This window comes from Lacerta agilis, chromosome 6 (assembly GCF_009819535.1).
Source record: "Lacerta agilis isolate rLacAgi1 chromosome 6, rLacAgi1.pri, whole genome shotgun sequence".
Lineage (NCBI taxonomy): Eukaryota > Metazoa > Chordata > Lepidosauria > Squamata > Lacertidae > Lacerta > Lacerta agilis.
In genome coordinates this window covers 48797260-48811873 of record NC_046317.1, presented here as the reverse complement: position 1 = coordinate 48811873, position 14614 = coordinate 48797260, and the positions used below count along the sequence as shown (strand labels likewise).

Genomic DNA, 14614 nt, shown 5'->3' with positions numbered 1-14614 from the left:
CTGTCCTAGCCATGGCTCTGTTGAATAAGCCTTTTATCCAGAGAAAACAATTGGCCCCAGACTGGCCTACTTGAATTCTAGTGGGATGGAGGGGGTGGTGGACACAGGAACTTCATTAGGGCTCTTCTGAATGACCAGCAATTGCTGCTCAGTGGTAGGTGGTGCGTTCTGTTGTTCCCCATGTTAAGTTCAGAATGAAGTGGGAAGGCCTTGGAAAGCTGCTTGGGATATTTGCAGGGGTTTCTGAGATAGAGGTGACCAAGATATGCTAGCCTTCCCAGGCTGAATTTGAGCACCACCTACAGTGGCAACCAGGGAATAGCTCCCGTGTTACCCTGCCATCTGCTGCTCCTTAGTTTGCTTTGTGATTTCTGGGGCTTTGTTTTAGGGGGAGCCCAAGCTGTCTGGCCAGATGAAAGCTGTGTCTGCAGAGTGTCTAGGGCCCACATTGGACATCTCCACCAAGAACATCACCAAGTCGTTGGCATCCCTCATGGAGATCAAAGAGGATGGGATTGGCTTCTCCATCCGTGATCCTTACTACAAGGAGAAGGTCTCCCGCACCATCAGCCTGCCCATCCGAGGGAGTACATTGTAAGCCATGGTACTGTAGCTGGTGATCTGTGTATGGATCCTGTTGGGGAAACTGTGGTGTAGGTGACTTCTGGCTTTGGACAGTTGGATTTCTGCCATGATTTCTGCTATACTTGAAAGTAAAGAGTTGGTGGGCAAAGGGAGAGCAACTAAGGAAAGAACAGAAAGTCATGCATTGTTCTGGGGTCAGAGTCAGTTTCCCTCTTTGCTGGCACAGTCTTCCGTGGGGAGTAGCCGCGACACGGGCGACATCAGATCCCTCATTCTTGTGAAACTGTTCCCCAAGTCCTCTCCCCAGACCTCTAAAATGGCAGCTTCAAGTACTCCTGGTTTACAAACTATAGTGAACAGCAAGAAGGACATGAAAGGCAGGGACACCCACCCACCCCACTTTCCCCCAGATGTTGCTACTGTCGGTGGACAAACCTAGGTGGTGTGAACTGCATAGCCTTTTACAGACCACCATTAGCCATGAACTGGCAGGAACCAGGGCAGGCAGCTCCTGTGGACATCAAGAGTGCTGAAAATTGAAATAGTCCTCCCAGTCCCCAGAATGATGGCCACTTCAGGCCTTTTGGAAACTCACTTGGTACAGCCCTCCTAAGAAGTGTACCATCTTGTAATGCATGTAAAGAAAAGTGTCCCAGAATGTGCTCCCACATCAAAATCTCTGTGTGCGCACACAGCTGGCACGGGCAGTAAGAATGTTTTTATCCTGGCCTCCCTGTTGTGTTGCTTGGCACGTGCAAGGAGATTCTGATGTGGAGGTGCTTTCAGAGAAGGAATTCCCTGCATGTGATGCAGGACTGTTCTGTGTGTCCTGGAGAATATTAGAATCTGCTCTGAGAACCAGCTGGACAAGGCTTTGCTCCTCCCGGTCTCCTTCAACTTTGGATAGGGTAGTTACTAACCATTGCTGCCTCTCATCTAGCCCTAGACAGTCCCGTGGTGCAGACACATCACCCCTCACCAGGAGGAAGTCATATGACCGGGGCCAGCCTATCAGGTGAGTGTGTGTGAGTTAGTGCAATTGGCAGAAGTTCTTACACTTTGCTCGTAATGCAGAAAATGAATTATTGTGTGATGCAGGATCTAACAGTGCTGCAAGATTATAGTTCTCTAATTAGTGGAACCCACTGCTTCTCTCTTTCTTGCCTAGGAACCCAGAGGTTGGATTCACTCCTCCTTCATCCCCTCCCAGCAGGCCACGCAACGACCGGAATGTTTTCTCTCGCCTCACAAGCAACCAGAGCCAGGGCTCAGCACTAGACAAGTAAGGCCGCCTGTGGAACATGGGGAAACTTGTATTCCCACAGAAGGTGACAGCAGAATGGATAAACTGGTAGTGCCAGGGATATCTTCTCCTTATGTCCCACTCTACCCAGCCCCAAGAATGGCATGTTTTTCTTTGACTTCCAGGTTTGGCTCCTATTTGCACTGGAATTAGCACCATGCCTCTGCCACCTAGACACTTACAGTGGTACCTCTCCAGACGAATGCCTCGCTAGACGAAAGGCATTCGCTAACGAAAGGGTGACTCGCAAGACAAATCTCCCTATGGCCGTGACTTGCAAAACGAAAACGTTTTGCGGTTTGTTTGTTTTTCCATAAAACCGTGCTTCCTCCGGCCGTGCTTCGCAAGACGAAATTTCCGCTATACGACAGCACTCGCAGAACGAATTAATTTCGTCTTGCGAGGCACCACTGTGGGTGCAATTACTGTGAAACCTGCCAAATCATTCAGGCAGCTTCTTATGCGCTATTGTGGAGGCATGCGAATCAAAGTCCTTGATCTTTGCGGCCAAGTACCTGAGTCAGTGCTTTAAGCTCAAAAGCACCCTATTCTCCCCATATGTTATGGGTAGAAGTTCTGAATCTCTTTCTAACCCTGTCTGCAGCCTATAGGGGCCATCTGCTCTGGTGCCCCTTTATTAGTGCAGGGGGGGGATTGGTATGCTTTTTCCAGCACAGGTGTGCGTTAAGCTTTCCAGATATTGCTTCATATTGGAAAGATATTGGAAAACAAGGTCATGTGAGTCCTGCCTTCTAAATACCAGCATGTCAGCTTTGGGTCTCCCCCCCCCTTTTCTGGAGTATGTTCCACACGCCTCCTGAACGACAGCTGGTGGCAGCATTGACAGAGCTGCAGTTAACACAATGGGATTCCTCTAACATGGGCTGCCTTGATCTTCAAGGACACAGGGATGGTGTTGAATTTTCAAAACACAGAACAACAGCCCAATAAATAAATGAACAAAGGAACCTCTTGGGGCTAAGCTGGCAGTAGAGTGACCTCTGTGACCATTGGGTCCATATTCCCATTTGGAAGTGGCATGGGAGTCACTGCCAACGTTCTCAGAAGCTGGCCCACCTGTAGCTGTGTAGGAGCCTTGGGCAGGCATTCCCAGATGTGTGCACTGCACATTCCCTTCTTTTGCAGAAGAACCACACATGCACAGTAACTCAGCATCCTGAGAATCTCCACTTCCTTTTTATTCTTAATCCAAGCTCCTAGCCTTATGGCTGCGATGACAGGCTTGCAAGTGTGTGGTGAAGCACCTACTTAAAAACTCATGATGGTTTCTGCTATGCACCCACCCACCCACCCACCCCGTTCCTGATCCCTTCTGTCTGTGGTCTGCTCTCCTATGTCTGCCCGCCCTGCTAGCTTGGATGCAATAACAACCCTTCCTTTTCTGACTATGCTGCTGCTTTTCCTTCTCCTGGTTTTAATTACCCGTAATCCTGCTAATTTTCTGTCCCTAGGTCTGATGACAGTGACTCCTCTGTCTCGGAGGTGCTGAGGTATAAAACTTACTATTTATTATATAACTCTTCTTGCTTTCCTCTTTCCTCATTCTTTTCCCCTCCCTGCATTTGAAACCTGCTTGTAACTGAACCCGGTGTGATGTTTCTTTCCTTGTGCTGCTTCTACTTGCTGGTAGATTTGCCTTCCCAGCTGATTAGAGTGTTCCCTTGGGACCCCTTCCTATGTTAACTGAAACAGTAGGGTTCACCCCCACTCAGCATGCTTAACTAGGACACATCATGCAGTTAATCTCAAGTCTCTTTCCCCCGGCACTTAATAGATGCCAGCCTGTGGCATGTTCTTGTTTGGAATGGACCAAGCATACACCTGCAGGTAGTGCATGTCTGCAACTAGGAGTTAGGAGCTAACCATTTGCATGCGTCGTCATTGCGCCATGATTTCATGAATGTGGCTTTTGAGTAGTTTCTAGTCCTCGTGGCGGAGAGAATATCGGAAAAGGTCCAGGCAGCTCCCCTTCAGCCTCAAAGTCTTGGAGTCATTTGAGTTGAGAACATTTCCATGCCCTTCAGGCACAGCTCCCTGCCTCCCCCGCACTTCCCATTTGCTTCCAGTTCTTGGCAGTCCTGGCAGATGGGAGCACCCCATGACTTTCCCATCTGCCACTACAGCCCAGAAGTCCAGCCCCTGTTTTCTTTTTATCCAGGGAAAGTTGTTTTTGCCATAGTTGCTAAAATGGATGTGTAGTTTTTAAATTTTCGTAATGGAGTCCAACCTCATATGGTGAATACTTGGGAGGTCCTGAATGCTGATTCTGGTCACTGGATTTCGTGTTAAAGCGATACTCCAGCAAGTGGCAATGCCTTTATTTCCTTATTCCTGGGTGTAAAATAAACTTTCAAGACATGAGCCAACACCACTGAAGATGGAGGGGTGCACACATGTGAGGGAAATGTAATCTGTTATGTTTATTTCTGTCCTAATAACTAAGAGTGCATACTTTTGTGAAAATGGCAACAAACTACTGGACCAAGTTTAAGATTTTGGTATTGACTCATAAATCCATGAACAACTTGGGAATAGAATACCCGAGGAATCACCTTTTCTCCCTATTCACCTACCACCAGCCTTTGCCAACCTAGTGACCTCCTGGTGTTTAGGGCTACCACTCCCTTCAGCCCCAGCAAAGGCTACCCTACATAATCAGTACAATTGTCTGATGAGGCCTTCATGGTTGTGCTACAGCCTTTTGAAGTACAGGTAGTGGCCAGTAGAACGGAAGGGCTTTTTCTGCAGTGGCAACCTTATTCTAGAACCACTTTCCCTCTGAGTTTAGGTGAGTGCCCCTATCAATGCTGATCGGCATCTTTTAAAAACTCACTCGTACTCCCAAGCTGGAGCTTGGTCACAGTATATTATCATGGTCACTGCTCCTGCCAACCTAGCAGTTCGAAAGCACGTCAAAGTGCAAGTAGATAAATAGGTACTACTCTGGCGGGAAGGTAAACGGCGTTTCCGTGTGCTGCTCTGGTTCGCCAGAAGCGGCTTAGTCATGCTGGCCACATGACCCAGAAGCTGTACGCCGGCTCCCTTGGCCAGTAAAGCAAGTTGAGCGCCACAACCCTAGAGTCTTCTGCGACTGGACCTAACGGTCAGGGGTCCCTTTACCTTTTCATCTGTATTACATTTCTATATTTGATATGTATTTTAATAGTATTGTACACCACCACCTCTCAACTTTGATCTAGGAGAAAGGTTTTGTGTGACGTGTCCAAGCCTCTAGCTCACTCTTATGTGATTTATTTTGGGAGGAGGGGGCTCCATTCCTTTTTTAAACTTCATGTGTCTTGGTGATCCCGTGTATTCAAATAAGAAACTGTTGCCAACTTTCAGAGCTGTTAGAAAGCTTGTTGCTGAGAAGGTTTGAGGTGTCTCCATGTTGACCACAAGGTGGTGCACTGATTTCATTCCCGACTCAGATGGAGACATTCTGGAGAAGAGGAGTTTGAGTTGTCAAAGTTACAAAAATTATAGGTCTAGAATAACATGACATGATGCTAGATGGGACCAAGTGGATTATTAAAATAATTGCAATCATTTGGACCCATGTGTTCATTTCAGAGCAAAAGATAAAGGAGATTTTTGTTGCTTACAAAGGGCCAGTGCCTCTCTCGGCATGTGATAACAAAACTATATTAGTTACATTGCACCTTGATCTTGCACAAAGAGAGCTGGAGGCTGAAATTTGGAATAATCTTTCAGAAACAAAGCAGCAAATGCAGTAACTTGGAGCTGTTGATGGGGAAGGGGCTGCCACTCCGTGGATGCTTTGCATGCATCAGGTTCCATGTTCAATGATATCTGTAGGTGAGGCTGGCAAATACTCCTGCCTGAAACCCTGGAGAACCACTTTCAGTCAGTGTTCTGAGCTGGATGGATTAATAGCATAAAGTAGCTTCCTGTGTTCCCATTCAAAGCTAGAGGAGATCCTGTATGTAAATACACACATTCTGGCACTCAAGGTTGTGCATTGCAGTTTTCAGTTCTATTAAGAACTTCTATGAATACACAAAACATTAGTTGGCTTTAATATAACAACAACAACAACAACAACAACAACAACTAGTTTATTTACACCCCGCCTACAATGGGCAGCTTCCAACATAATATAAAAACACAACTAAACATCAAGCATTAAAAACTTCCTGATACAGGGCGGCCTTCAGATGTATTCTAAAAGTCAAATCACTGCTTAATTCCTTGACATCTGATGGAAGGGTATTCCACAGGGCAGGCGTGACTACCAAGAAGCCCCTCTGCCTGGTTCCCTATAGCTTCACTTCTCACAGTGAGGGAACCAGCAGAAGACCCTCGGAGGAGGACCTCAGTGTCCAGGCTGGAGGTGGAGATGCTCCTTCAGGTATACAGGGCCAAGGCTGTTTAAGGCTTTAATGGTCAGCACCAGCACTTTGAATTGTGCTCAGAAAGGGGCCTAAGCATGTGTCCTGCTCTTACCGATGTTGCCTCTTGGGGAGAAAACATTTGAAGAGCATTTGAGTGGATCAGCTTTCAGCAGAATACTGACATCAGTATATAACCAATGAGGGAGCATCTCACCCTTCCTGTAACTTGAAGATGTTTGTGCCCAGAACTTTATGACATACTCTTCAGCTTGATTCTGCATGTGCTTGCCTGCCTGCCTGTCACTCCCCCCCCCCACCTTTTTTTTTTTTCTTTTTTAAGCTGGTCCTTCTGGCACGCCAGTGTCTCCTGAGCAGTGTGATTCCCAGGTGCATGATAGGTTACTTTAAGGATGCCTGATTGCTGCAGCTGCAGGAACCGTCTCTCAAAGCCATTTCTCTTTTTCTCCCATGCAAGGGGCATTATCAACCCTGTGGGAGGGTCCAGGAGTGCCCGGACAGCTCCACTGCAATGCATCTCTGTGGCAGAAGGACACACCAAGCCTGTCCTGTGCCTGGATGCTACAGATGAATTGTTGTTCTCTGGATCCAAAGGTGTGTGTTTGAGAGAGGGGGTAGGAGCTGCTTTTGGTGGCTTAAGCCTGGTATGAATGAACGCGGAGCCAGAATTTCTGATTGGAGCTTTTCCAGCAATGTTCAGAAATTGTGAAAAATTAAGCATTTTCAGGGATGGTAGAAGGAAAACTATACTATTGCCTCCCCCCCCTTTTACCCTAGTTTTGCTGCTGAAGCAAGTTGCCCAGCAACCTTACCCCCTGCCCCAGTACCTCTGTTTGAAGGACTCTGTGTCATGATGTAGCTGCATAACTCCAGGGACATGGTTGACGGAACTAAGCTGCCTCCAAGGCTGCAATTGGGACAGCCATTCTCCCTGCCCCTGCAAGCAGTGACATTAAAGTGCTTCACACATGGAGTAGCCGCTACACGGAGACAGTTTTGAGCAGGCTCAGTCTGTATGGTGTATCGTGTGACAAATGCCCTCTAGTTATATTGCACTCCCACTATTTTCCGTGGCAAGTCAAGCATGTCTGTGCCTGCTCACAAACATGGGCATAACAAGTGTTATCTCTCTTTCCGATAAATACAGTGGGTGGCAAAAATGTTAAGGATGTCTATAAAGACAAGGGCTGTCCCTGGGGGGTGGGGGGTGGGAGAAACTTCTGCAGCTGCTGAACCTTTCAAATTTGTATTAAAACTGGCTGCTTTCCATCTTATCTGCTGTATGTCCACATTTTAAAATATTAGTCACATCTTAGAATCACTGAAGAAGTATGTTGTTGCTTAGGAGAGAGTGGTGGTTTCTGCTCTCAGATGGGAAACTAGGGCAGTGCTGGCACAACTAAAGTTCTCTCTTCTTTCCAAAGATCGGAGTTGCAAAATGTGGAACTTGGTGACTGGCCAGGAAATCGCCTCCTTGAAAGGCCACCCAAACAATGTGGTTTCCATAAAGTACAGTAACCACTCTGGCCTGGTGTTCACAGTCTCTACCTCTTACATCAAAGTGTGGGACATCCGGGATTCTGCAAAGTGTATTCGCACACTCACGTAAGTGCTTGGCAGCTTTCTGTTTTGCTGCTTTTGAGTTTTTTGAAGGTTCATTTGTGGCCTTGTAAGGTTTAACAAAGTGGGGTTTAAGAGCGTAAGCCGTTGCTGTCCATGATCACACAACATTGTGCCAAATCATCTATTGCGCCATAAGGCAGGGGTAAGTGAACAGTGAGATCCCACAAGCTGCCTCTGATTGCTGAGTCATGGCTGATGTTTGGATAGCTTTGTATCTGCTCCTCACCTGCTTGCTGGTCTACTATGTCCTGTTGTGCAGTGGAACGCAATGCTCCACAGGGCACAGCTCCTTTCCCTTGACATCTGACACAGGGCCATCTCTCTGCCCACCAAACTTGCTTCCTCCAACATCTGCAGGCCAAATTATGCATGTCATTTGTCAGATGCTTTGTGCAAGGATGAGCATAGCATAGTCACATCAGGACAGTCCCAATCAAGGAGCTCCTGCACTGGCTATTCTTAAGAATAAAAAATGGCACACCAGGTCTAATCCTGTGACAAACTCTCAGTAGGCTCTCCTTTCAAATCTTCTGAGGAATAATTCCTTCCAGGCAATCTATGGGTTTGAAAACATATTGCTGTTCCTGTGAACCCTTCCTAGCTCTTTATTTTAGAGCTGCCTTTGTCTGAGTAGCCTCCTCCGAAAGGCAAAGGCAAATCTGCAGTCTCTTTCTTGCCCAGCGGATGAACTCCACTCCTGCTTCTGTGAGACTCCCCTTCATATCTCTTTTTCTCTTTCTCTCCCTCTATTAGTTCATCAGGCCAGGTGATTGCCGGGGATGCCTGTGCTGGGACCTCCACCCGCACCATCACCAGCGTGCAAGGAGAGCACCAGATCAACCAGATTGCACTTAACCCCACAGGCACCATGCTCTATGCAGCCACTGGCAATTCTGTCCGCATCTGGGAGCTAAACAGGTGAGAGGGGGAGAACTGCCTACAGTTCCAGAAGAGAATGGCAAGAAACTGTTGCCATGAACCAAACTCCTCAATTACCCAAACTGAAGCACTTGAAACTCAACCCCTTTATGAATACATTTAGTATTTGGGCATTACTTGGGGAGCATTTAGCCTTGGGGGGGGGGGGGAGTCATCCTGCTGTTAATTTCCCAACACTGCCTTTCCCGCTTTTTTGACTAGGTTGCAGCCCATTGGGAAGCTGACAGGCCATATTGGGCCAGTGATGTGTCTCACGGTGAACAGGACTTCAAGCAACCATGATCTGGTCATCACGGGATCTAAAGATCACTATGTCAAGGTAATAATTACGTTTTGCTGAGTGCACTGTTGGCAGCATCCTTAGTCCCTCCCCCTCCTGCTTTGGCAGCCCAACTGTCTGTGTCTCCTGTCTTTACAGAACACTACAAAATACTCAAGGCCAACCCCCCTTTCCCCCCTAATACATACTTCAATTTCCAGACATTTTGTTCCACATAACCAAACATACTTAGGGAAGAATTCAGAGTAGCACTATGTCGGTTGTTCCATCAGTGCAAGCATTTCAGCTTCCTAGAGGGAATGATTCTTCCTCTCCTCCCACCATATGCCATTCTGGGGGCTATTCTCCCCAATCAAGTCAATTGGGTGGCGTGTATGGGCAGAGAAGGGGGAGAAAAACCCTGTTTCATCAGTAGAAGTCATTGCACAGCCTTCCACTAGCAAGACTCATTGGTTGAATTCATTCCCTTATTTTTAAGAGAGCAGGGAAAGCTATAGGACTATCTAGCACAATGCCTACTTTTCTGAAAGCGGGGGACACTGAGCCCAGGGTTAACTGCAGGTTGAACCTGGGCTGTGCATCCTTATTTTGCAACTTCTCATTTCGCAGATGTTCGAGATTGCGGAAGGCGTTGTTGGGAACATCGGCCCCACTCACAACTTTGAACCCCCACATTATGATGGCATTGAGTGCCTAGCTATTCAGGGAGATGTTCTCTTCAGCGGCTCGAGGGACAATGGAATCAAGAAATGGGACCTGGACCAGCAGGAGCTCATCCAGGTATGAAGGATGATAGGGAAGGATGCTGGGTTTTCAAAGAGAGAGGCGGTATACCATTTGTGTAGTGTGAATTATGCTGAGGCTGTCAATATACAGTTTGTGCATAAATTCCTCCTGTAGTGCAGGGGTAAGAAGGCCCCATGCTGACATCCCTGAAGAGGGCAGACCATGTAGCCAGTGGAAATTTTAGATGCTGAAATTCAGATAGTGCACATACCCCATACACATTAAATTTATTTGCAGCAAGTATGGCCTATGCATATGTGTATCAGCCATGATTGTATTGAGCTCAGTAAGCCTCTTGGAAAAAGCAGGGTGGTTATTCTAGAGAGAGGGTGAGCAAGGACCAAATTTCTTGGAGGACTCACTTGCTGGTAGAACCTGGTGCCCTCCAGATGTTTAGGGCTACCAGATTAAGGAAAACCATTGTAAAAGAATCCTACTATCTTCCTTTAATATTTCTATTGTATATTTTCCCAACAGTCAAACAACATTGGTCCTCAAAGTCTTGTTGGGGGTCTTATTTATTGCCTATGTGTCATATCATTTATTATTCTAGCTTTGTAGTGGTCCTTGACTTGGTTATCTAGTTTACTACTGGTAACAAGCACAATTAGTCCCAAGGCATGTGTGTGCCAGGTTTGGGGAGCTTGGGGCAACTCCCATAATCCCTAGCCATTGGCCATGCTGACTGGTGCCAATGGGAGTTGGGGGTCTAAAAACATCAAGCAGGCCACAGATGTTCCACTGCTGATCTAAGCCCTTTGCTGCATTACTTTAGAGTTAAATGGATAAGACTGCTTATAGAGGGCAAGTACCTCTGTTGTTCTCCTAGTCTTCCAAGCCTCTGTGTGGGTCCTATAATGGGTGGCCATTGGCAAGAGCTGTGGGAAGGCCAAGCCAACAGCCATTCTGAGTGCAATCCAGTAGAATCATGGAATCATAGAGTTGGAAGAGTAGTAACTTCCGTCTTAAGAACCAAAGGAAGGAAGTTGTCCTGGCTTAGTTAAGGATTGGAATCCCTGTTGAAAGGGTCGGCCCTGCTCATACAGAATTCTCCTCTTGTGAAAACACATATTGCTGCAGTGTTCACAGTTTTCAAGTGTGTGACCTTGCTTTTGCATACCCAGTTCCCGATTTCAAATTTAGCCTCAATTCCAGGTGGTGATATCGATCTGCAAACATTTGTTCAGGTTTCTGAGGCGTGTCAGCTGGGTTTCCTCATTTTAGGACTGTTTGCATTATTAGGAACAAGCCCGGTGAAAGAATTCTCCTGCATTTGCAAGACTGGTGTGTGGGCCAATGGGGTTTTAGCTGCCACTGTGCCATAACCTTCATGACAAATTAATGGCATGGTGGCATTATGTTTATGGCACAACCAACACCTACAGTGAATGGCAGTGTTATTCCTGTAACTAGTGTTATTCCAGTTCTTCTTTAGTATCTAGTCCACTCCCTTGTGCTTTGTTTTAACTCCCAAGTCATCTCATTCAGAAATCCGTGGGTGGAAAAGTTTTTGGGGTGTGGCAACAGGCCCTTGCTAACTCAGCTCATTGTGACTCCTGTTTCTAGCAAATCCCAAATGCACACAAAGACTGGGTTTGCGCGTTGGCCTTTGTGCCTAGCCGGCCCATGCTGCTGAGTGCCTGCCGTGGTGGGACAGTGAAGGTCTGGAATGTCGATACCTTCACCCCCGTTGGGGACATCAAGGGGCACGACAGCCCCATCAATGCCATCTGCACCAATTCTAAGCACATATTCACAGCTTCCAGGTGAGTGTTGAGGGCAAGGGCTTCTCTTTACCACGAACTCTTTGCCCGCTGTATCCCATCATGTGTAGTCAAGCTGCTCAAGAAAATGAGGTGCCACCAGAGATGAGCTGGTTACGGGCCCAAGCGCCTTGTTGACAGAGGAGCCAGAGGAAGCCATTGCTTCTGTGGCTGCCCTGCTCACAGAGCCATAGTGCAGTGGTGTCCATCACAACACCAATCTCCCAGAGTCGCTTACTGTGCATCCTTGACACCAAGGAATGGCTTTTTCATGGTTCTTTAGTTCACCTCTTCCTCATCACATCTCCAGCAAGATTCTGCATGGTGCTTCCTTGTTGATTTCTGGCACTGCCAGAAAAGGGTGCCTTGCTGTAGTAGCCAGTGATTAGCACCTAAGGGCATAGCTCCTCAACTGAGGCACAGCAAGCTGGTTTGTCCCAGCAGTCACAAACTGAACTGAGCCGCTGGGACTCTTGGTAACCCATCACGGTCCCATGGAGATTCTGGCAGAGCAAGGGCCCAAAGACTTGGCAAGAGGGCTTCCCCAGGGAGGGCAACCCAGGCCCCACCACTCACTTTCTTCCCCTTTGGAGTCTCTAATCTCCTCTTTTCCGACCATGTTTCTTTTTTCCTTTTCTCTCTTCCTCTCTCTCTCTCTCTTCTCTCTCTCTGTTTCTATGTGCCACAGTGACTGCCGGGTAAAGTTATGGAATTACGTGCCTGGGCTCACCCCCTGCCTTCCACGACGCGTCCTTGCCATCAAGGGCCGTGCTACCAGTCTGCCTTGACCCTCCTCCTGTCTTCTCTACTCTCCTGCTCACTTTTTCTTGCTGTGTTCCCCCTTCCCCTCTTTCTTGTCCCTAACCCCTTTCTCTGCGAGCTGATCTCAGCTGCTTCTTAACGGTATGCAATGCTTACTTGCTTTTCTTTCCCTTTAGGGCAGTAAGTGGAGGTGTTTTCCAAGGGAGACATTACTCCCCAATTCACCTCCAAAGTGGGCATGCAAAAAAAAAAAACCCAAACAAACCCCCATCTCACTTTCCTCCTTGATATGCCTGCTTGGTTGCATTATTAAGGCTGCATGCTTCACTTGGAAGCCTGTCCCACTGAAATCAATGAAGCTAACCTCTAATAAACTATGTTTAGGGTTGGTGTGATTGATGTCGAAATTGTTCGGTTTGATTGTGTGTGTTTTTTAAATGTTTTATTTATTGTTTATGACTAATTTTGTTATGTTGCAGTTACGCATTTCCTTTCATGTTGTAAGCCACCTTGAGCATGGTTTGAACTGTGGAAAGGTGGCATACAAATAAAATTGTGTGTGTATGTGTGTGTAAATGTCAATGGGGATCATGTAGGGGGTGGGGGGAGTACAACCCCCAAGGCAGGTCCCAATTTGAATTCAGGTTTTGCAGTAAGTGAAGGTTTTTGAATTCTTTATCTCTTGCTTTAAACAGGGCATTTGTTCTGGAGTAGCCCATGTGCCTTCATGGTGTCCTTGGGCATTGCAAGAGAGTGAAGGGCAGGAGAGGAAGGATTTTGGGTGGGGAATCAGCACAGTGCCCAGATTAAGTAGTGTGGGAGCCCATGCGGCTGCTTTTCCTTCAAAATAAAAGTCACCTATCTACTAAGCACACTTTTACAAGCATGTTATTTATGTAAGCTGTGGTTTGCACCTCCATTTTCCCTTTATCTGAGCTTGTTGCGTGTTTTGTTCTTGACTTTCTAAATGTCAAATTCCCACCTTTTCCTCTTCATTCCCCATGACTGGACAGTGAAACTCTGGAGTGCAAGGAAGCTACTGAACAGCACAACCTAGATAGAACCCGGGGAACGACTTGGACATGGTGACTGTGGTGGAGGTCACAAGAAGATAAGATGTGGGGCTCTTGTTGAGCCTGGCTTGCAAGGGTAGGACGTACTTAGCTTCCCGCCAGAATCTCACACACTCAGGGCTTCAGGAAAAGATGGCACCCTGGCTTTTTGGTACCATGTGCCCCAGTCATTGAGTTGGTTGGATGGTGCGAGGGAGCCTTCTTTCCTTTCCAGTTTCCATGCTCCATGTCTCTTTGCTTGGTAGGATTTTGCAATGACACTGAATTGTGAAACGAAGGCCCAGCATGGCATTGCCAGCCAAGGAGGAAGGTCAAGCTGAGGCATGTGAGAGCATTTCTCCCACCAGAATCCACATGCCACCCAAACAGGCACCCCCAAGGCTATGTGAGAAGCTCTGCAAAATAGGTGGTTTTAGGTGTTCATAGGCCAATGGGGGTTTATCAAGAAAAGGAGCAAGAAACCTCATTCCTCACTCCATCACGCCTGAGCGATCCATACCCATAGACTCCTATGGCAGCCTGTGCCCTGCTTATGGCTTTCCTTCAGAGCTTAACAGTGAAACTGACCAGAGGAAATCTTAAACATGCCAACTGCTTCCTGGATGTGTTTCCTGCATAGTTGATTGTTGTGTTTTAGAGGGTATTTCTTGTTCTAGTTAGATCTTTCATGAGTGTTAATGCGCTGGCTTCCTTTCTCTTATTTCCACCACTGATGGGCTGTGTGTATGTGTGTGTGGTTTTCTGAAGGTGAAAGGGTGGGTGGCAAAAAAATTTAAATGTTAAGCACATGTGATGTTTCTCAGTTTTCACTCCAAAAGTAGAATCGCCAAAGGTTTTCATTTTCAAATACTAGAGCCCTACCGAGAGAACATAAAAAAGAAAAATCTCTCCTGTATAAGTGAGGCCTGTCAAATGGGTGATGGATAAAATGGGATTTGGATTGGCACTTTTTCTTCAACGGTGGAATCAAGATTTCTGTTAGTTTGGAAGAATGGTTGCTTTCTGTATTCCAGCTTCAGACTTGAAATTGTAATGCTGGCCCCTTTTTCATAGTGCTGGATATCCCAGGGGGTGGGGGTGGGGGGGGGAGAGATGTGAGCTACTGG

The 14614-nt window shown here is 47.0% G+C and overlaps 1 protein-coding gene across 5 annotated transcripts in view; it reads left to right on the top strand.

Annotated features, from left to right (window-relative positions):
• KIF21B (kinesin family member 21B) overlaps nt 1-14269 on the top strand; it is a 65085-nt gene extending 50816 nt beyond the window's left edge. For 2 of the 5 annotated variants that reach the window (XM_033152509.1, XM_033152507.1), the window contains exons 25-35: nt 389-594; nt 1526-1600; nt 1754-1867; nt 3361-3399; nt 6740-6876; nt 7707-7887; nt 8659-8823; nt 9046-9163; nt 9734-9904; nt 11477-11676; nt 12362-12576. In XM_033152509.1, the coding sequence (XP_033008400.1) occupies nt 389-594; nt 1526-1600; nt 1754-1867; nt 3361-3399; nt 6740-6876; nt 7707-7887; nt 8659-8823; nt 9046-9163; nt 9734-9904; nt 11477-11676; nt 12362-12461 (1506 nt within the window). In that variant the 3' untranslated portion in view covers nt 12462-12576. Of the gene's footprint in view, nt 1-388; nt 595-1525; nt 1601-1753; nt 1868-3360; nt 3400-6739; nt 6877-7706; nt 7888-8658; nt 8824-9045; nt 9164-9733; nt 9905-11476; nt 11677-12361; nt 12577-13437 lie in introns of those variants that run through there. The other 3 variants (XM_033152512.1, XM_033152510.1, XM_033152511.1) reach the window with 2 other exon arrangements.
• The last annotated feature ends 345 nt before the right edge of the window (nt 14270-14614 follow it).